This window comes from Cladophialophora bantiana, assembly GCF_000835475.1.
Source record: "Cladophialophora bantiana CBS 173.52 unplaced genomic scaffold supercont1.5, whole genome shotgun sequence".
Classification (NCBI taxonomy): domain Eukaryota; kingdom Fungi; phylum Ascomycota; class Eurotiomycetes; order Chaetothyriales; family Herpotrichiellaceae; genus Cladophialophora; species Cladophialophora bantiana.
The window spans coordinates 618,280-637,402 of record NW_015971579.1 but is presented as its reverse complement, the minus strand read 5'-3'; the positions used below and the strand labels follow the sequence as shown (position 1 = coordinate 637,402).

Here is a 19,123-nt window from a genome sequence, read left to right as displayed (position 1 = left end):
GTCCGCACTTCCGCTTCGGTGAGGCACTTTGGTCGCCAGGGAAAAGGGGGTCTCAGCACCTCTTCAGACCTTCTTCTCTCTTCATGTCAGGCATTGGTCGCCTCAACAAATACCCAAATTTGCAGAACTTTCTTTTTGCAACAGCCCTTGTGCACATACTGGGTTGAGAAATGTTTGCCATAGTGGGACTGCAGTGCCCAAAGTAGACGAGCTCGCAGCACTCACCCCAAATTCGACGTGGCTTTCTGGCCATCGTCGATTGTGCCTTTTCGACATGCCCAAGTTGTCTCGGTTTCACGGCGTCGTCCAAAGGATTTCGGCCTTAGCGACGCGTTCTCAGTCCGGTTCCGGCTCCCACCGCTCCCGGAGTGACAATGCGAGATTATTTATCGGCCAAAATAGGTCAATCAGCTGGACCAATCAGCTCCCGCATAGGACAAAGTCAATCTCTCCTGCGCCTCTAACGGCATGGGCCGTCGTTGGCTGTACCATCATCGCAGCTTCAGTCATCACTTGGTCTCCAATAGCATATGCTGAGGCGCCGTCTGCAGAACCAAAGAGGTTGATTCGCCTGGATGAAGTGAGACAACATGGCAAAGACGCCGAACGAAAATGGGTCATCAAGGGGACGCGGGTGTTTGACATTACGGATTGGATAGCAGCCCATCCTGGGGGTCCAGTCATTCTGCACGCAGTTGGCTGCTCAATTGATCCATATTGGAATATTTTCACCATCCATCAAAAGCAAGACGTGTATGATGTGCTCGAAGAATACTTCATTGGCGACATCGATCCACGAGACCTGGTCGATGGCAAGGTCGCGGGACGTGACGTCGAAGATCCTTTTGTGAACGATCCCACTCGAGATACCCGTCTGATGCAGCATACCCAGAAGCCTTGCAACGCCGAGACCCCAACGGACAGCCTGGATGCTTACATCACGCCCAACCAGACCTTCTACGTGCGCAATCATTTGTGGGTTCCCGAGTTGGACGAAAAGACCCACACTTTAACGGTTGAGCTTCCAGACGGTACCGAAAAGGAATACACCTTGCACGACCTCAGAAGCAAATTTCAACCGTTTAGCATCACTGCGACCTTGCAATGCTCTGGAAATCGCCGGAAACACATGACTGCCGGGGCAAGACCTGCGATCGGCCTTCAGTGGGATGTGGGCGCCATCTCAAACGCACAGTGGACCGGTGTACGTCTGAGCGATGTGCTTCGTGACGCAGGATTTCCCGTCAATGACAGCGATTCGGAGCATGCTAAACACGTCCAATTTGTTGCCGCCGAAGCATATGGCGCTTCAATCCCCATTGAAAAAGCTGTCGACCCAAGAGGAGATGTCATGCTCGCGTATGAAATGAATGGCAAACCCCTACCGCCTGATCACGGCTACCCACTGCGAGTACTGGTGCCAGGTCACACGGCTGCGAGAAGTGTCAAATGGATCGAGAAGATCGTTCTCTCCGAAGAGGAGAGCCAGTCGCAGTGGCAACGGCGGGACTATAAGTGCTTCGGCCCCAATAAAACTGCCAAGGATGTGGACTGGTCCTCTGCCCCTGCTATTCAAGAAACGCCCGTGCAAAGCGCTATCACCTCGATAAAAGAGATATCCCGCAGCTCTTGGCAAGGTCGAAGGTCATTGCAGAAATACGGTTTAGACGAAGACGCCATCAAAGTGGACGGATATGCATTTAGTGGAGGAGGCAGAGAGATTATTCGAGTCGACGTCAGCGCCGACGGCGGGAAATCCTGGGAACAGGCGCTTCTCCTGCCGGGTGAGTCGAAAGGCCACAAAGCATGGTCATGGAAACGATGGGAGTTTGTGGTGCCCAAGCGCGTCGCTGGAAAGCAATTTGTCGTGAAGGCCGTCGACGAGAGCTATAATTCTCAACCAGAGTCATATGAGGCCCAATTCAACTTCCGTGGCAATCTCACCACCGCTTGGCACAAGGTTGAATACCCTCACACGAGCAATGGTCCATCGAGATAAGGCCGAGTTTGGTTCGTTGCTCACGCAACCCATGAACTGAGGCAATCAAAGCGACAGTTCCCTGATGAGAGCCGCATTCGGATGACAGAGGTCTCCTGTGGCCATGCCCTTTGGGATGTCATGCTGGTTAGCCGGGCGTCAACGAGTATGCCTGTGCTTGAAGGATGATTTCCACAAGCTTTAATGCTTTCTCTTCTTCGGTTCTGCGAGTCATCAATTGAAGACCCACGGGGGCTCCATGGAATGCAAAGTTATCATCTGACAGACGTCAGCGGTGGAGTCAAAAACTGGAATCAAAGGAGACCTACATGAATCATTCACGGATTCATCCTCTCTGCCGAGTGGGACAAAGGCAGCGGGCTTCGGGTCCAGATGTCTATCGATGAATCCAGCCGGAAACGAGACGGCGGCGAAGTCGAGGACGTTTACTATGGCACTGTATCCTGTGATTGTAATTAGCGTTTTTCATACTGTTAGGCGTTCCTTTCTCACCGTAATATGTCAATTTGTTCTTGCAGCAGGCAGCGTTTGCACAGACGGGCATGATCACCCCGTCGACTGGGAGTCTGCTCGCCGTCTCTTTGCCGGTGGACTTCCAATACCTCTGATACGCTGTTTGAGACTTTTCTAGCGATTTCATAAGGGCCAGATACTCTGAGAGGGATAATGGTTGGGTGGGTTGGTGAAAATACCAATCCCTCAGCATAGGGACGGGTGGCTCCCCGCTTGCTTTGATGTGTTGCCTGGTTGCCTGCGCACCATCAGCGCCGATGATCTTGAAGTATGTCTCTACTGGTGTCGCGTGGGATGGAGGTTTCCATTCGACGACTTGATAGTTGGCTCGCCTCAGGCACTGAACAATCGATCTTAGAGCTCGCCGAATTGGCGGCTGAGGCTGAATGTAGCCGTCGCACTCCAGCACTGCAAATGTTGGGCGCCGCAGTGTCAATTCTCTGACTTTCGCTTCCCTCCATGGCATGTCAATCCAGGAAGGGTCTTCTTCAAAGGCGGTAGCCCCGAGGGATAGCTTTGCGATGTGTTGCAGCAAACCGAAATCCCAGGACATTATGGCGATTGTTGAATTTCTAGAAGGCAGACTTGTCTCGCTTGAAGCCACTCCGAGACTTGGAAGGCGACCAGATGAAACCTTGAGGCTAAACAGATTGCTAAATGCAGCAGGAATACGCGCTGAGCCTGCAAATTCAGTGGCCCAGCCGAAGGGGGAGCCCTTCATGGCCAGAAGCGCCCCCTCACCTGATCATAGTCAGAGTACAAGTCTCCGCCTATTTTGATATTCATTAAGCGTACCTCCCGCAGCGCCACCGCTGGATAAAAGTGCTGAGTAGGGGTTATTGGTACAGCCATGTATGTTGTTTGCGGTTTCTGCTAACATCATGCTTTGAGGCATGTTAGTCTTACAAAAGGGAATCGCGCCCAGCGCCCGCATATGCCGGACGATGAGAGATTCAGTGACGTCCGTCTCCTTAGGACCGAGCCAGGAGATAAAGCCGGCGGCTGTCTCTGTGCCAGATACACGGAAACGGTCCATGAAACTGACAGGCAAGCCATGCAGTGGGCCTTTCAGACCGCCAGTCTCACGACGATACTGGTCTAGCTCGCGGGCAGTTTTGACAGCCTCTTCGAATAGGACTTCGGTCAAGCAATTCGCAAATTGATGACAAAGCGCAGCCCTGTGACAGTAAGCACTGACAACGTCCTCGCAAGACCAGATGCCGGCGTGAATGTGGGCCAAGGTGTCCATAGGGGCCGTTTCGGTAATGGTAAATTCGTCCTCGGATAGATATTTCCCTGGCATGTCAATGACGGCTGGGCTACCGTCTCCAACGGGTATTTGATCAGGAGGCACGTGCCATATGGATGGAATGGCTTTCAGCAGGCTGGCCCTTTTGGCGGCCGCTCGATTCTCCCATGCAACAAGTGGCATTGGGAGAAAGTCTCAAGTGCGATGATGAGGAAATGGAATAGGGACGCAATTCCCGGCAATGGTACCCGATACGGAGGTTGATTCGGGGGGCTGATGCTGCATAGGATCATCTATATGAGTCGTCATCGGGCGCCTTGCTCTGCTCATGCGGATAAGAGATACCGAAAGAACAGCAGTGGAGCGGTGGCTAGCCTATAGACGGCATCAGAGGACGATTCGCTGGGTGTGGTCGAAGGGTTCAGCGAGCTGAATGTTCAGGGACGTAGAGTTCAGGTGAGAAGATAGTGAAATTGATGTCATGCCGGGGGAACAGGCGTTAAAGCTGGATCGCAAAAAGATTGTTGCGTGCAGGACAGCGTTCCGACGGAGAATGAGGCCGCAATGGTCACGATCGTTGATGCTCCCCGTGACCACTACTGAACTGGGCCATGGATCGATGTTCCTGATCTCCCTCTGATTTCCTCGTGTGTCTGAAGTTAGTACCCCCTCGCCCTCGTACAAGGCACAGTGCGGACAATGCGGAGTTTTATTTTTGCGGCACATGTGTGATTGGTGCAGCCGACGTCATTTTTTTCATATCCGCACAACTACTGACGCTACGCTAATCGGGGTTCAACCGAGTTCCGAAGGTCAGTCAACGTCGTCTAGAACCCGGTCATGATCATGAACACAACACAACCGGGTGCTCCCGTGCGCACTGCGGTGTTGGAACGAAATATATCTCATTGAGCCATACACTTGTACAAGTGGCCAGTCTCTCAAAGCACCAACTCTACTGCCTACAACCACCCACCATGTTCTTCATCGTCCCCGAACGAAAGGGTTCAAACCCGCCTCCCAGCCCTCCCTTGGACGATCCGTCGGCTTCTCCGCCACAGAGAAAGCGCCAGCGTTTGTCTCCCGAAGCAGAAGAGATATCGGGCTATTATCCTAAGCGTACGCCCAAGGCCTGCGATCGATGTCGTCTGAAGAAAGCGCGCTGCCAGTGGAGTGCCGGGAAAATATGTGACAAGTGCAAGCGCGATGGCGTCATTTGCACGACCAATCGAGAATCGAAGAGAGAACCCAAACCACCCAATGCGGCCTACGTCCAACTTGTGGAGTCCCAGAGAGACTGTCTCCTTCGAGCTATTGGCAAAATAGTCGAAGGAGGGTTGTCAAATGATCCTGCGGCCATGGCGAATATGCTGCAAGAGTTGGGTATTAGCGTACAGGACCTCAAAAGAGCGCCCCGCGAGGGTCTTGTGGATGAACCTACAACGAATCCGGATGATGTTGACATATGCCAGAATGCAGCCGAGATACAGGCGCTCTTGGACGATTGGACAGCGGAAAACACAAGCATGGGAAAACACAACTGTTTATCGACGCTGGTGTCTCGCAACCTCCCAACATCTCAGTCTTATTTTGACTCTCCGCCTCACACTGATGTTCAGTCAGACGTGTCCCAGACGGTGTCAAATTCATCGGCAGATGCGACATCAACCCTGGATATGATGTTCCTACCCTCGATTGGAGCCGATGACTGGCTTGCATTTGACGGCTGCACGGACAATTGGTCATTGCCTTTCGTGGAACCGCGCATTAACGAGGTTAAGAGCTCAGTCGAGGCATGACGAGTCCTGCTGTCACGTCGAAATAAGTCGCCTCGGTCTGACGGTAAAAAATAGGCCGCACCAGGCACAGCAGAATTTTCTCAACATTGACGAAGAGGGCTCTATTCCAGATATAATGCTGACCGGGCAAGTGAGAAACAGCGAACCACCAGCTCAGAATACAAGGACACTCTTATCTGCCAATCGATATGAAATGCTTTCGCCCGCGAACATTTTGACATGGTGAGCTTGGAATGTGCAATATTGCACAAACTTTCGACGTCGTAAGCACAACCTTAGGTGACAGCTCAATGGACTCTCCTCGATTCTAATGATGTCCACATTTGTTCCGGAAACGGCCAATGGCACACTCCATCCTGTCGGAGGTTCAGTGCAAGATAACAAGTGGATAAAACAAGGCCTATAGAGTCTTACAAAAGAGAAGTCTCAACAGTGAAAATCCGCAGCAATCGCAAATGGCATCTGGGTGGATTGAAGTTCTTTCCTCCGGTGCTTCTGGTCTAATTGACCGGTCATGCTGAAATCGGCACTGAGTTGTGTCCCAGACGACAGACCCCGCTGCCGTTGAAGTTGCAATTCGCCGAGCCAAAGGCCATGAGTCTCTGGACGTTTACCAAGGAGAACAGTGACAGAGGTAGCGACGTGGTTGGGATTGGCAAATGCAAGGCGTGACCGGGCCGCTCAACTTCGGTGCATACGCAAAACACACTTGTGCCCACTGATACGGGAACCAGGAGCATATGCTTGGTGATGGGTCCAATCAGGGAGTTGGCGCTTTTGTAATAATGTATGGAGCATGGCCATGTTGATACTAGGTACATAGCTATTAGTTCCAATACTTACCTAACAAGTAGACTTTTACGTCTCATTTCACAAACACTTGCGTTGGTGGGCGGGCCTCTCACTAATGCCATTCGGACGCAAATCCACTAGCCCAAATTCGTCACATACCTATGAATTCGTCTAGAGGAACAAAACTTCTTGTTTACCTGTTCGTACCGAATGCATACGCACCAGACCACACTACGGAGTACAATGTGACAGGCCCGTCGATTTCTGCGCTCTCGATCATTACGTATTCGCGGTCCCTACGCACGACATTTCTGTCTTCTCGTACAACCGAGTCAGCGCCCCCCACCAGCTGGCCAAGTCTTGCGCGCTGCTGGTGGCAATGTCCTCCTCCTCCTCCTCCTCCTCCTCTTCTTCTTCTGCACCACTGCCGTTCTCCATCACTTCAGAACTCAAGGCCCTCAAACACGAGAAGCGCAATCAAAATCTCCGTCGCCTGCCCCCGAATGCAACCATTCAACGTCGGCCGTTGAATCACGCGCCCATCGCAGATGCGCGCACCTCGGGGGGCGCAAATGGGGCTCCGAAGGTGGTCTACGTCTCATCTCGCACGCCCGTGGTCGCGGCTGTCAAACGCGTCAAGAAATACCTGGTGCAAATCGAAAGGCGCACACTTCAGAATGCCGCTGGGGCGGGCAGTGTGACGAAAAAGCATGGGCGTGGAGCACCGGCTAAGGCAGTTGAGCTGGCGAATGACGCATTGGCAAGGGACAAAGAGGAGGTGTTAGTCAAGGCAAGTGGGCGGGCAATGGCACAGGCGTTACGGGTGGGCGAGTGGTTTCGAAATAAGGAGAACGACCTGCTTTGTCAGGTAGAGGTGAGGGCTGGGAGTGTCAGTACCGTGGACGACATTCTACAGCTCGACTTGGAGGAGAAGGACGAGGATGACAACGACAGTCGCGGTGAGAAAAGCGAGAACGAGAATGGAGGAGGGCACGAAGAGGAAGAGTCTTCAAAGTTGCAATGCGGTGATACAACCCTGGAGTTGTTGGGAGGTGTTGATGTGAATACAATGAGTTCCGGTGAGAAAAAGAGCCGGTCTACGATGGATGAAGCGGCACAAGGAATATGCAGAGAGCACACTGGAAAGGATGTCAACATGGACGGCACGTTGTCAAAGCCAAGCCGACGGAAGAGGAAGAAGCGAAAAAGACCAATGTATGAGGCCGAGGATCTCCCCGAGGCACGGATCAGGTGGATCAAGACTGTCGAAGTTGCAATATCTTTGCGAACTTGAATTCATGAGCTGACCGGACTGGAGTATTGTTTTGTTGTCAGCAGTAGCCGGGCATGTAATGAACATAACCCAGAATCGAATATCCATAAGAGAATCATGAATTATGGCCACCAAACCGGCTGCTCTTAGACCCAAACCTCAAATCCACCAATGCTCGAATCGATTGACCAAAGCCTTCTCATTCTGGACAGCGACGGCGAAAAACCTGTCTTCGGCCATTGCGGGTTTTGGCGGCTGGTAGACCGATCGAACTCTTCGGTGAAAGCGGATTCTGAAGATCGAGCTGGCTTTTGCAGTTCGGGTAGTGATGAGTGGTAGGCACCCGCCCTTTCGACCATTGCTGTGCTCGGTGATGTCACCGTCTATCAGTCACCAGACGAAATACTACATTCAATTCGGCGTGTGGTGGCGTTCATGCCTCGATCGGGGCTGGCTTTCTGAAAGAAACCTTCTCCACAGCAACATTTTCATTTCCACTCTCATCCTTTCGCAGTTGGTAGACGTACAATACTAGGACATCTCCTTGGATCTAAAGTCGGTCAGTAGAAGCATATGGGGAGGGTTATCCACCCACGACGTACATCCATCAAGCAGAAACTGGGAATTGGCTCTTCGTCGATGGCCAGCCAGCTTGTGCTGAATGCGCCTGTGGCGCTACCCGGATTGACGAAGAATTTACCCTCTAGCTCGTATGCCTCGAACTTGTGCGTACCACCCCACAACAAGATATCAACATCCATTTGGCGTGCAGCTATCAGCAGGGCATCTGCGTCTCCCTGGGGAATGACGGTATGGCCATGCGTGAACCCAATTCGAAGTCCTCCATGTTGCACCACTTTTGATAAAGCTAAGCTGGATGCTTCGGTGTCGAAATCGCCTTTCACAATGTGTAGGTCTGGAGCTGTCTGTCGCAGAAAGTCATACGTCTCTTTATCTGTTATATTGCCTAGGCACACAACCTGTCCAATCTTTCCCGGAGCAAGGAGTTTGCGGAACTGCGTCACAAAACGTTAGATTGGAAGCCGCAGCTAGCAAATAGGTAGGTGACGACAGACCTTTTGAGGAATCTCCTATGTCTCAACGTAAGTTTTCTGTACAGTGAAAGGACTACACAAGACGAATGCTTACCGGCGCTCGATCCGGGATGAAGAGGTCGCCAATGACCAACACCAACCTGGAGGCCATGCCTCTCCGTGCGGACTTATGCCTCCTAACAGCAACAGCACATTCCCACAAAGTCAGCCTAGTTTCAAACCACACATTAGTCAAGAAGAAACAAAGGTAGATGTCCGGGGGGCGCAGGTAGTGGTGTTTGCATGGGTGTGCACAGGCGGGCTATTCGCATCGCAGAAGGTGTAGGCGAGGTCAAGGCCCTTCGAATATGGAAGGTCAGACGAGGTCCAATCAGAAGCCTCGACGGCCGTGCCCCGGTTGAGGCTGAGGCACATCAAGAGGAAACAAGCAACTCTAAAAGACAACGGTCGACCGCCATCGCACATCCAGTTCGTCGACGCCTTCAGCTATCCTTAGAACAGGCGGCAGACTCAGGGCCTTTTGTCTTTCACGACCTACTTGTTACATTCACACTTTCTACCCAATCACGACTTTCTGGACTATTAGGAATCAGTACAGAGTATTTTGGTTCTGGTCGGCCCCTCCGGTGGTGCCTTGTATGAGTCGGCAACTCTTCTCATGACTCTTGCGCAAGGCTGACTCGCTCCTGTGAAACCCCTGGTGAATCCCCGCTCCAAATACCGTCCATCGACCTTTCCTTTTCTCCGCTAGTTGTCACGGCATCTCTGTTTCAACCCTGGGTGCCAGTCGAGATTGGAGTCAGAGATGCTCAAATGACTGCCAAGCTTCGGGACAAAGCCTCCGCCATGGTCAGCGCTTTTGGCCAGAAGAGGTTTGGTCACAGTTGGTCAATCCAGGTTTGTCAGGAGTATCCCCTCCTTCTCTCACTGCTGGTTGCCCGATTTCCTGACCTCAGCTGGGTTGAACCGATGCCTTGTTCCCTGGCCTAGCAGCTTTGATCAAACTTTGTTTGCTTGTACTCCCGTCCTTCATGGAGGCTTTGCATCTAACTCTCATGTGGCCTTGCTTTTTATTCCGCCGACCACCGACTTGAGCAAAAAGTCGAGAGGGGACTGGTCCAAACAGCGTCGAGCGGGCTCGGTCACATCGCTCGCTAGACACAAGGTTTTTGGGGCCGCTTGCAACTCCTAGGAGACCTCAACGAGTAGAAGTATGACCCTTGGGGGAAAACGGCCGTACGTCGATGGCAATTCCCTCGATCGCGAGACGCATCCAAAACTTTCAACTGCCCTGAAGTGCTGTCCGTCATTCCTTTTCTGACCCGACGTTTGCTCCACAGGTCTCTTTCATTTCTACTACCGCTCATGCCTATTGGATGCTATGGGTAATACTGGCAGATCAAGTACAGGGTGTGCTCGCTGTAAGAAGCGGAAGGTTAAGGCAAGGATTTTTTCCTCGAATACCTGAATTCTGACTGATTATGTATAAGTGCGATGAAGGGAGACCAGGATGCAACAAATGCGCTCAATTACGCAAACCGTGCCCAGGATACCCATACCAAGTCCAACTACAGATTCGAGAACCCCCGAAGGGTGAACCTTCGGATCTCGGTCCAGAAGATCAGACTCGTGGTCCATTCATATTCCCAATCCGCCCTTCCGTCGCGGAGGAGAACCCGCTTTCTTTGGTCGCTCATACCGCAGACAAATTTCCAGCCAGTAGAGTCAAGACCGAGGACGACACAAGTAAATTAGTCCTGCAGAAATTGGCGCCAAGTCAACGCTCCATATCTCCTCCCTTGCGCTACGACATTCAACACCAGTCGTTGTGCTTTTTTCTCAATTTATTCTGCTTCCAAGCAGGCCGACTCTATTCATTTCCAGTGCTCGACTTTTTACCGGGAATGCTCCAGGATGCTGATCCCCGCACCTGCATCCACAAGGCTGCAATGGCAGTATCCCGAATGACCCTTGCCGACAGATACAGTGGAAAGGATGTGAGGCTTCAGACTGGTCGAGAGTATGGCCATGCGCTGAGTTTGACCAACGCGACTATCCGCGACACAGTTGCGAGCATTCAAGATGAGACAGTGCTTGCTGTCTGGCTCCTTGGACTCTACGAGGTAAATGTGGCAGAGGATATTCTAGTGACTCGACTAAAGCCTACGTAGATGATCAGCGTTGTGTTGATGCACGGGCGAACAACTCCGGAATCGCGAACATTGGAGGAAGAGTGGCAGTCACATCTCTTGCATGTCAGGGGGGCCATGAATTTGTTACGCCTCCGAGGATTGTCGCAATTCACTACTGCGCGCGGAGAGAGAATATTCCGTCTTTTCAAAGCCGCAATTGTGCGTTATCCACGTCCCTATATTCCGTGTTCCACTGACAACCGTTAGCAAATGAGACTCTTCATATTGAACTCCGTTACCTCGAAGGACTTTGACAATCTCGAAATCGACGTCTACCAAGACGAGCACGAGTTCGTACCGTCTCAAACAGCGAACAAAGCCACTGCCTACTTCCACCGGGTTGCTCGACTTCTAGAGAAAATCAAGCGATTTCTCAGTCGAAGTCCTGCTCAGCTAGCCCTTACTAACACCGCGGCGGACGTGTTGTTAAAGTATGGCGAAACATTGGACGAAAGCATGGCAGACTGGAGCAAAGATGAACCGGGTTGGGATATGATGAGAGTAAGAGCTACGACAGCCGGCACTATGTGGGCTCTGTATCCATCTCACGCTCTCTATCACTTCTACAGTTTCTGGATTTTCTTATATTGGTTGCGATTCCTTGCTGCGCGGTATAAGCTGTATGAGGCTATGATCGAGCTTCTGAAGCTTCGCGGCAGGCCTTTTCCAAAGGACCAGGAGACTCCCTCTTCTGCCAGCAATCTTCAGATTTCCAAATATCGAGCTATCATTCAACTGACCGCGTCGGAGCTCATAGGTCTGACAGCATACGCCTTAGGCGATGTGACTCCCACCGGAGACTTCCATTCATCAGTATCCGGCCAGCATCCCAAAAAGGGATTTCAAGAAATCAACGTGATTGCGGCGATGCAGCTGGTGCTTCCCCTAAAGATGCTACAGCGATCGGAACATCTCACAGCTACTCAAAAAGGAGCAGTTGACCTTGCTATTTCTCATATTGGTGATGGCTTCCGACGACAGCCTTTGATGTTGTTTTGACATGGACAAGAATTCATGACCAGACGATCGCAAGTCGAGCCTCTTCTGAGACGCTACCTTTTCCATCTCCTGCTTGCCACGCAAGGGTGCGACAGGCTGGTGTTGTTTGCCTCCGGCATCGGCGTTTTTCAAGGGTGCAATCAAAACATCGCTTCGTTGAGCTTCGTGTATTTAAAGAAAAAGATGGCCGAAAATCCAAATGAAGAAATCAGTCTAGCCTCGGAGGCCACAAACAAAGACGATATTATCCCCTGTAAGATATTGCACCCCAAATCCGCTCAGCCAGCAACTGACACCATTACAGTGCAGGAGACCAGTCTCGTTGCCCCTGTCGTTCGCGTTTCCTTGCCGTCTATACGATACTCCCGGCCCTCCGAGAGTTTGATGATAATCTTTCAATATTCTGTAGCGCTCCGCAAATGGCACATAAGAGAAGGTTTTGGAACGTCCAGGCATTCGTTTCTATTTGCTGCGGTCAAGTTCGCCTTGTGGAGCGTTGCCGCTCAAGCTTTGGTGGCGCTGACAATGGATCGTTCACTCGCCTTGGGATTATTGATGCCTGGATCTGCTGCAAGAAGCTAGGGTGTGGAATGGTGTCCTCAGCGGACTGCTAGGGAGCACTGATAAAGGGAGGAATTAAATAGTTGAATATGTGACGACACACCAAGGGAGAAATCGAATATGACAATCAGGACGGCACAGTCACGAGGCCACAGCACTGTAACACTGCCACTGTTGATGGGCTAGGGGGCAAAAAGAACGTTTGAAATAATGTTTGATGAAGGGCGGGATGAACTACGTTATACCATGAAGACCTAGTTGGGCACGCAAGTCTGGAGTACCGAGTACAACTACAGTAAGGCTCTGGATAGCAAGGCTGGAAAACTCTAGCTGTGATTGGCTGATAGTTAAGCACTAGTCCGAACACATTGTTTCTCTGGGGGCGGCAAGGCGGCGAGCGGTTGAACCCCAAACTCCCGCCCGCAATAGAGAACCTCCAAGCTTCATTTACCACCCTCGTCCTACCCATTTTACCCAGTCTTCGCCACCTGTTACCTCAAACATGGCAACTCTTCAGGGAGCAGGGATACCTAGGGTCAAGCTAGAACCGGCACCTGACGAAAATGTTAAGCTGGAACCCATGGACGACACGCCGTCACCTTATGTTGACGAGGATGATGACATTTACGAGGACGCAGGAGACCTCGACTTTTCACAGGCACAGCAACAACTATGGCTCAGTCACATTCCACGAACACTATGGGAGACACTGTCAAAGCTACAAGACGACGACGAAATCGAGATTGGCAAAATTAGGGTAGAAGGCCCAGAGTCGAATCCATCAAGGGTGCGCTTGCCCCTTCAGAACCTACAACAGATGTTCTCTAAAGGCGGGAGATGGCTAACGAGGTCGGCGACAGGTCAGCTTACTGTTGTACTCACTGCCAGCTTTCGAAAACGAACCTAAAGAGTACAACCTCTTCACCCCTCTACCCGAGAAACTGCGGTCACGAAGACCCGGTCAGGCGTTAATCTTCTCCGAGAAAGACCTACCGGGTTATAAGCCCCGCATATTCGCATGGGATGACATTGATGAGGAGGGCAATCCCGGACAAGGCCGCTCATTTCTCTACGAAAGACACAAGCGCGAGCAAAAGAAGAAAGAAAATAAAGAGAAAGGTCGTTACGTTCCATACACGCGACGACCTATACCGAAACAAACAGCCATCACAGGCGCAGTTGCGAGAGAGTTCGAGGCCGTACCCGTCAAGAACGATGAATACTTTGTGCTCGAGAACAAGCAGGCGGCGGAGCTCCTCAAGGTCCCCGAACGAGAACAAGCCATCTTTGCGACCGGCGACTACGACCCAGAGAAGGTTAGCAGATCATTTATGACGATGAGTGAAAGACAAGCTATGTTGAAGGTAAGTTAGACCACCAACGAGCTCCATTTTCGAATTTTTGTTGCATATGAACACGACTAACCTTTGACAATAGACCGTCCAAGCCAAGAAGCACGCCCAAAAGGAAACCCGAGCGGCGCGTGTGGACAAGCACGTCCTCATCGACAAGCTTCTGGACCTGTTCCGCCAACATCGCATCTGGGGTCTCCGCGACCTCAAAGCCAAAGTCAACCAACCCGAGGCGTATCTCCGCGAAACACTCTCAGAGATCGCATTCATGTGGAAATCCGGCGACTTCAATGGCAAATGGGAGTTGAAGCAGGAATTCAAGCAGCAGGACACCCTCCTACAAAACCCCACGGGCGTGGAGGTCGCGCCAAAAGTCGAGGATTCGGACATGGATACGAAGTCAGGTGTGGAGGACGATGAAGATGATGTCTTTGAGGATGTCGGAGTCGATAGTTAGAGGGTTTTCTTTTCTCTTCAAGGCAATTTGGGATGCATTCTGCATAGCGAAGGCGTTCTTTGGCATGGGGAAAACCTGAGTTATCTACGACACGATACCCCGAGACGGATTACATGCAAGAGCGGCACGGGCACAGGTTAGGTCAATTAGGTATACAACAGGCTGGATAAATATCGACCCTGACGTTAGCACCAGGCATATTGTGTCCAAGTCATTGCGAAAGAGACTCCCTCATCGCTCTCGGCACACGTGCCTTCTAGGGGCGTAGTGTCAAGTCGATTCTTCAAAGGACGGTATCATAGTGGTCATGTCTCTACCACTACTAGGGGTTTCAGCTAGAAGTTGTGCGTAGCCAGCCTGTTCCTCAAAGATACCGGTGACGCACCATTCTCTGCGACCCTTTACTTCCAATATGTAGACTACGTAGTCATTGTTAGAATAGATATGCGTAGCAGTTCCCGTCGCTAAATTGCGCGGTTGTCTCTGTGCGGGAGGCAGGGCAGGTTTATCGTTACAGGACAAATCTTCGTTGCGTCGGACATATATCTACGTGTAGGTATCACACTGGGTGATTCCTTGGAGGACGCACTCCGGGTTGCTTTCTGACCTGAAACTCTCCCCCACCCTTTTCCCCCTCTCTCTATGCGCTTCCCAAATTGAGAAAGAAAAAGACTATATACCAATAAGCAAAGAGCACTCGTTGCCCGAGACTACCTCCGCATATCCTTCTGCTCAAAGATAGGACTCATCAACTCGCCCCTCTCCAGCGCGAGTCTCACATTCGCAATCGCCCACTCCTCCATCTTTTTCAGCGTCTCGCTCGTCCACGTACCCATATGCGGCAATAGCATGACCTTTTCATTTCCCACCAGGCCCGGGTGAATTCGGGGTTCTTCTTCATACACGTCTAGACCGGCGCCCGCGATGAGCCCTTTATCTAGGGCGTCCACTAGCGCGGCTTCGTCAATCACCGCTCCGCGTGCGGTGTTCACGATTATCGCGCTCGGTTTCATCAATTTGAATTGCTCGGTGGAAACCGTGTGGCGAGTTTTCGGGTTCAGTGGGAGATTCAGACTCAGAACGTCACTTCGCTTCAGTAATTCTTCGAAGGAAACATACTCCGCGCCATCGGCTAACGAAGGATCAAGTTGTCGTCGGTTATGATAGATGACCGTCATGCCAAACGCCTCGGCCTTTTTCTTCATGTTTCGCCCGATACCGCCCATGCCTAGGATTCCAAGTACTTTGTCCTGGGGATCGTGGCCTAATGACGGGGGTGGAATGCCACGCCAATGACCTCTTCGCAATGCAGTCATGCTGGTGTTGAAGTTTCGCAGAGCTCCCAACATGAGGAAGATCGCCGTGTCTGCTGTGGCATCATCAACTGCCGTTGGAACATTGGAAATCAAAAGTGGGGGATCCCGTGCAGAACAGGCTTCGGGGTCGATCTGGTCGTACCCAGCGCCACAGTGAGCGAGGTATCTCCATGATTTCGGAAGAGCATTGCAGAGCTCTGCGTCAAAAAGACCAGTTATGCTTGTTGATTGGAAAGTGCGATATGCGGCGACCACGCCGTCGAGCTTACCAGATCGGCAATCTTTGATGAACTCGTCGCGATTGGAGGCGGTCGGGACTATCAGGTCGGCAAGAGAGCTGAGGGATTGCCATGTTCCTTGAGCACTGTTTGTGGGTATGGTTAGGACAGGACCAAAAAAGAAGAGACTTGGTTTGCTAACTGGTCAATCTGCCCGAGAAGGAGTATCTTTGGTTTCGACGACATGTCGAATATCAATACAAGCTCGGTCCCTCAAATGTAACTCGAGCAAGCTACTCACTTCGGACAAAGCCGTTTCCTCTTCAAGCCCAGTTTTCTTTCTTTCTATTTTGACTCAACAAAAAGAAGCAACCAAGAAGAGGCTGAGAGGAGTGGACAGTGCGTCCTCTTATCAACTGTGCCAGGGAATCTGAGTCCGATCTTGTCCTTGTAAAGAAGGGAGAATAAGGGAGAAAACCGACCTCTTACCCTAGACGCGTCATATGGGACAGATAAGGGATGGAAAGGACGAGCCATCTCGAGTAATAATGAGATGCTGTCAGACACAAGAAACATGTTGCACCCGATGGAGCATCAGGGCACTGAATAAGCAGAGGTGAGTGCTGGTCCGATAGAGGTGCCCTCCGGGATCGAGACAGTTAACCAGGCCTTAGGGTTATGGTATTCTCCATTGCAAGTAAAAGCAGCCTAAACTGCGGCGAGGGGGAAACTCCATGTCAGACCATGGTGATTTTCTCGGGCGAGCTCGACGAAATTCCTGACGCACTTCTCAGCGGGTGAGAGATTTGTCGTCGACTATCCATTGGCCGGTCTATCTCTGGTAGAGCAGAGTATGCAATAGGGAGTAGCCTGACGGGTATTGGGCTATCAGCTCTAGATCAAGCTATAATCCGCCAGGGGACGACGGGTGGATTGTTCGAGGAGAGTCCAGGAATTCGACTTGTGGTTGAGTTCAAAAGTGTACCAAGTATTATTTCATGGTGTAGTGCTCCACCCGCGCCAAGCAATACGGTAGACCTTGATATTTGCACTTCAGACGATAGCTCGACATCTCAAGAAGGCCTTCCAGCAACCCACCATCCTCAATACTCCTGGGTTGAATTCAAGCTCCCTGCCTTTCTCGCTCCATACTGTGAGGCCACCGTGCGCTACTTCAAGGCGATCGGGAGGAGATAGGTCGTCTACCTTGACCACGGCCAAAATGGCCGCGAAACCCATCAAAGATGTTGTCGCCGTTGGAAAGGTACCTCCGTAATCCCAATGCTGTACTGCAGGACTTACACTCCCTCAGAAATATACACAACAAAGCACCGGCATCTGGGAGACCGTCCGCAGATTGCTTTCTGTTGACCCGAACCGCAGCAACGGTGTTCCTGTAAAACAGTTCCGCAACCCGACCCCCGGGGGTCTCGATCCCAAGTCCTACGACGACGCCGTCACCACTCCCGCCGCCGACATCGCAGATAATCCGTATTGGAAGAGAGATGTCCGACGGGCGTATCCAAGGCTGAGCACGGTCACACAAGGCGATGTGGTGGGGCTGTTAACAGTGGGAAGTGCGGCGAATCCGAGTCCGAAGCTGTTGGCTGGTGAGGAAGGCAGCAAGCAACTGGTGGCTGTGAAGCACGAAGGAGAGAAGGGATTGGCACCATATTTCGACCATGAGAAGGCCGCGGCCGTGTTGGGAGAGAATGGGCTACCCCCTATGCCGGTGACGCACGGGTACAAGAAGGAAGTCAAGTATGAGGTCGGGCCGACGAGTTATGGAGATGGGTATGCTTTTCCTCTTGTAAGACATGCTATCTTGCTAACAGTACTTGCAGCTATCCGTGCCGAAGCTTTGTCTAGATTCTATTACAGTTCAAAAGTGCAAATGTATATAGTCTTCTCGGCCTTTCAGGGCGCATGACGAAGAACTAAAGAGACCTTCATCGTGTCATTCCATGGCAGCTCGCCTTTCCGCCTCGGTAGCTGCTTGTTGTTGTTCGAGAATCTCTCGTTGCCGGACAGCTTCTTCTCCGACAGCTTTTTCGCCCTTCCTTCTCTGGCGCTCCTCAAATGCCTGCCTGCCCTTCAGGATGCGTCCCACGATCTCGCCGGCATTTACATGAGAGTAAGGGTGATTTTCAATTTGACGGAATATTCCCATTCCCTTCGCGTCAATGTATGGGTCGAATGACGAGGGCATGAACGTGGTCGGACCGTGATACACCGCAGCAATCTTCCCCACCGGTATCGCTCCCAGATATGCTCTTGAGGGGGAGAATGGAGCTCCAAAAACCACAGCGTGGATGTAGCGGCATTGCAGTACACAAAGCCCGCGCTCAAAGATATTCATGATGGGATAGTTGAGGCCTTTCCAATGGTTTATTACATCGTCGTTGTGAACACCGGCCACCACGTAAGCCTCATAGTTCTCGGCTTCATTGACCCGTTTTAGGAACTCGATTTGGCCCGAGGAGAAGAGATCGAAGCCGCCGTCCACATACACTACGCGTTGACCGGGGTTTGGAGCCTTCCCAGGCACAAGTTTCTCAAACACCCCAGCGTCGGCATCTTCTAGCTTGTTCAATTGAGTACTGGCCCAAGTCCATACTTCAGCGCCGGGTTGTGAAGCTGTCTCATCTGTGGCATAGTCTCTGATTCTCTCAAACATCTCGGCGCCAGCGGCGGCTTTTGTTGGATCAACCACGCCGTCGATCTTACCCTGAAGCTCGTCCGTTAGGGACCTGATGAAATGTGTCTTGGTACACAGTAGCATTCTGCCGACCAAGTCGGTGGTAGATATGCCGGGAGTCCTCTTGAAGACGAGGAAGCGGCCAGCCGCCTTGACGAAACGGTAACAGTCTTCGCCGCCAGCATCAGAGGTGATGTCATCGCCATGGGCGACATACCAGCACCCATAATGGGAAATCCAAGGCAAGGCTGTCACATAAGGAGCACGGGGGATGACTTTGGTTGTCCATCGGCAAGCGTCGCAGGCAGCGATTCTTGGTTACAACTCAGTTTAGATGTTTGCGAAATGATTCTAAGAGGAAGTACACACCGCTCATCCAAAGTCATAACCGTTGGCCCTTTGTTCTTCAAGATTTCTTCGTCGGAGTGTAGTCCAATGTAGAGCTCTGTGCCTAGTAGACGGGCCTGTCTCAGTGCGCCAGCATGACCTGAATGGATTAGACAGGCTTACCTTTGGTTCATGGCGGAGACCTACCGTGGTGAGTGAAGTCGAAGCAACCATCAACCCAAATGCGATGTTTCTGGATTTCCTGGTCCTCCTGAGGATCAACAGGCCATTGGCCAGGCTGAGGGACCTCGACGTCCATTTCC

At 51.7% G+C, this 19,123-nt stretch overlaps 10 protein-coding genes across 10 annotated transcripts; 6 read left to right on the top strand and 4 right to left on the bottom strand.

Annotated features, from left to right (window-relative positions):
- Positions 1–274: 274 nt before the first annotated feature.
- On the top strand, positions 275–1,999 carry Z519_03822 (uncharacterized protein; the record flags this gene model as incomplete). The annotated part of the gene is made up of 1 exon (XM_016761569.1): positions 275–1,999. One exon carries the CDS (start codon positions 275–277, stop codon positions 1,997–1,999), a length of 1,725 nt encoding a protein of 574 aa, XP_016621907.1.
- A 127-nt stretch (positions 2,000–2,126) lies between these two features.
- Z519_03821 (uncharacterized protein) lies at positions 2,127–3,944 on the bottom strand (the record flags this gene model as incomplete). The annotated part of the gene is made up of 4 exons (XM_016761568.1): positions 2,127–2,257; positions 2,308–2,442; positions 2,492–3,253; positions 3,308–3,944. The coding sequence occupies 4 exons, from the start codon at positions 3,942–3,944 to the stop codon at positions 2,127–2,129; spliced, it is 1,665 nt and encodes a 554-aa protein (XP_016621906.1).
- Positions 3,945–4,738: 794 nt separating this feature from the next.
- Z519_03820 (uncharacterized protein) lies at positions 4,739–5,560 on the top strand (the record flags this gene model as incomplete). The annotated part of the gene is made up of 1 exon (XM_016761567.1): positions 4,739–5,560. The coding sequence occupies one exon, from the start codon at positions 4,739–4,741 to the stop codon at positions 5,558–5,560; it is 822 nt and encodes a 273-aa protein (XP_016621905.1).
- A 1,171-nt stretch (positions 5,561–6,731) lies between these two features.
- Positions 6,732–7,646, top strand: Z519_03819 (uncharacterized protein; the record flags this gene model as incomplete). The annotated part of the gene is made up of 1 exon (XM_016761566.1): positions 6,732–7,646. One exon carries the CDS (start codon positions 6,732–6,734, stop codon positions 7,644–7,646), a length of 915 nt encoding a protein of 304 aa, XP_016621904.1.
- Positions 7,647–8,058: 412 nt separating this feature from the next.
- Z519_03818 (uncharacterized protein) lies at positions 8,059–8,831 on the bottom strand (the record flags this gene model as incomplete). Its single annotated transcript, XM_016761565.1, has 4 exons — positions 8,059–8,175; positions 8,228–8,641; positions 8,702–8,716; positions 8,775–8,831. The coding sequence occupies 4 exons, from the start codon at positions 8,829–8,831 to the stop codon at positions 8,059–8,061; spliced, it is 603 nt and encodes a 200-aa protein (XP_016621903.1).
- Positions 8,832–10,629: 1,798 nt separating this feature from the next.
- Positions 10,630–11,871, top strand: Z519_03817 (uncharacterized protein; the record flags this gene model as incomplete). The annotated part of the gene is made up of 3 exons (XM_016761564.1): positions 10,630–10,803; positions 10,852–11,031; positions 11,080–11,871. 3 exons carry the CDS (start codon positions 10,630–10,632, stop codon positions 11,869–11,871), a joined length of 1,146 nt encoding a protein of 381 aa, XP_016621902.1.
- A 1,063-nt stretch (positions 11,872–12,934) lies between these two features.
- On the top strand, positions 12,935–14,241 carry Z519_03816 (uncharacterized protein; the record flags this gene model as incomplete). The annotated part of the gene is made up of 3 exons (XM_016761563.1): positions 12,935–13,219; positions 13,293–13,796; positions 13,870–14,241. 3 exons carry the CDS (start codon positions 12,935–12,937, stop codon positions 14,239–14,241), a joined length of 1,161 nt encoding a protein of 386 aa, XP_016621901.1.
- A 710-nt stretch (positions 14,242–14,951) lies between these two features.
- Z519_03815 (uncharacterized protein) lies at positions 14,952–16,021 on the bottom strand (the record flags this gene model as incomplete). The annotated part of the gene is made up of 2 exons (XM_016761562.1): positions 14,952–15,921; positions 15,978–16,021. The coding sequence occupies 2 exons, from the start codon at positions 16,019–16,021 to the stop codon at positions 14,952–14,954; spliced, it is 1,014 nt and encodes a 337-aa protein (XP_016621900.1).
- A 976-nt stretch (positions 16,022–16,997) lies between these two features.
- On the top strand, positions 16,998–17,644 carry Z519_03814 (uncharacterized protein; the record flags this gene model as incomplete). The annotated part of the gene is made up of 3 exons (XM_016761561.1): positions 16,998–17,039; positions 17,088–17,569; positions 17,620–17,644. 3 exons carry the CDS (start codon positions 16,998–17,000, stop codon positions 17,642–17,644), a joined length of 549 nt encoding a protein of 182 aa, XP_016621899.1.
- Positions 17,645–17,732: 88 nt separating this feature from the next.
- On the bottom strand, positions 17,733–19,119 carry Z519_03813 (uncharacterized protein; the record flags this gene model as incomplete). The annotated part of the gene is made up of 3 exons (XM_016761560.1): positions 17,733–18,786; positions 18,843–18,960; positions 19,008–19,119. 3 exons carry the CDS (start codon positions 19,117–19,119, stop codon positions 17,733–17,735), a joined length of 1,284 nt encoding a protein of 427 aa, XP_016621898.1.
- Positions 19,120–19,123: the final 4 nt, after the last annotated feature.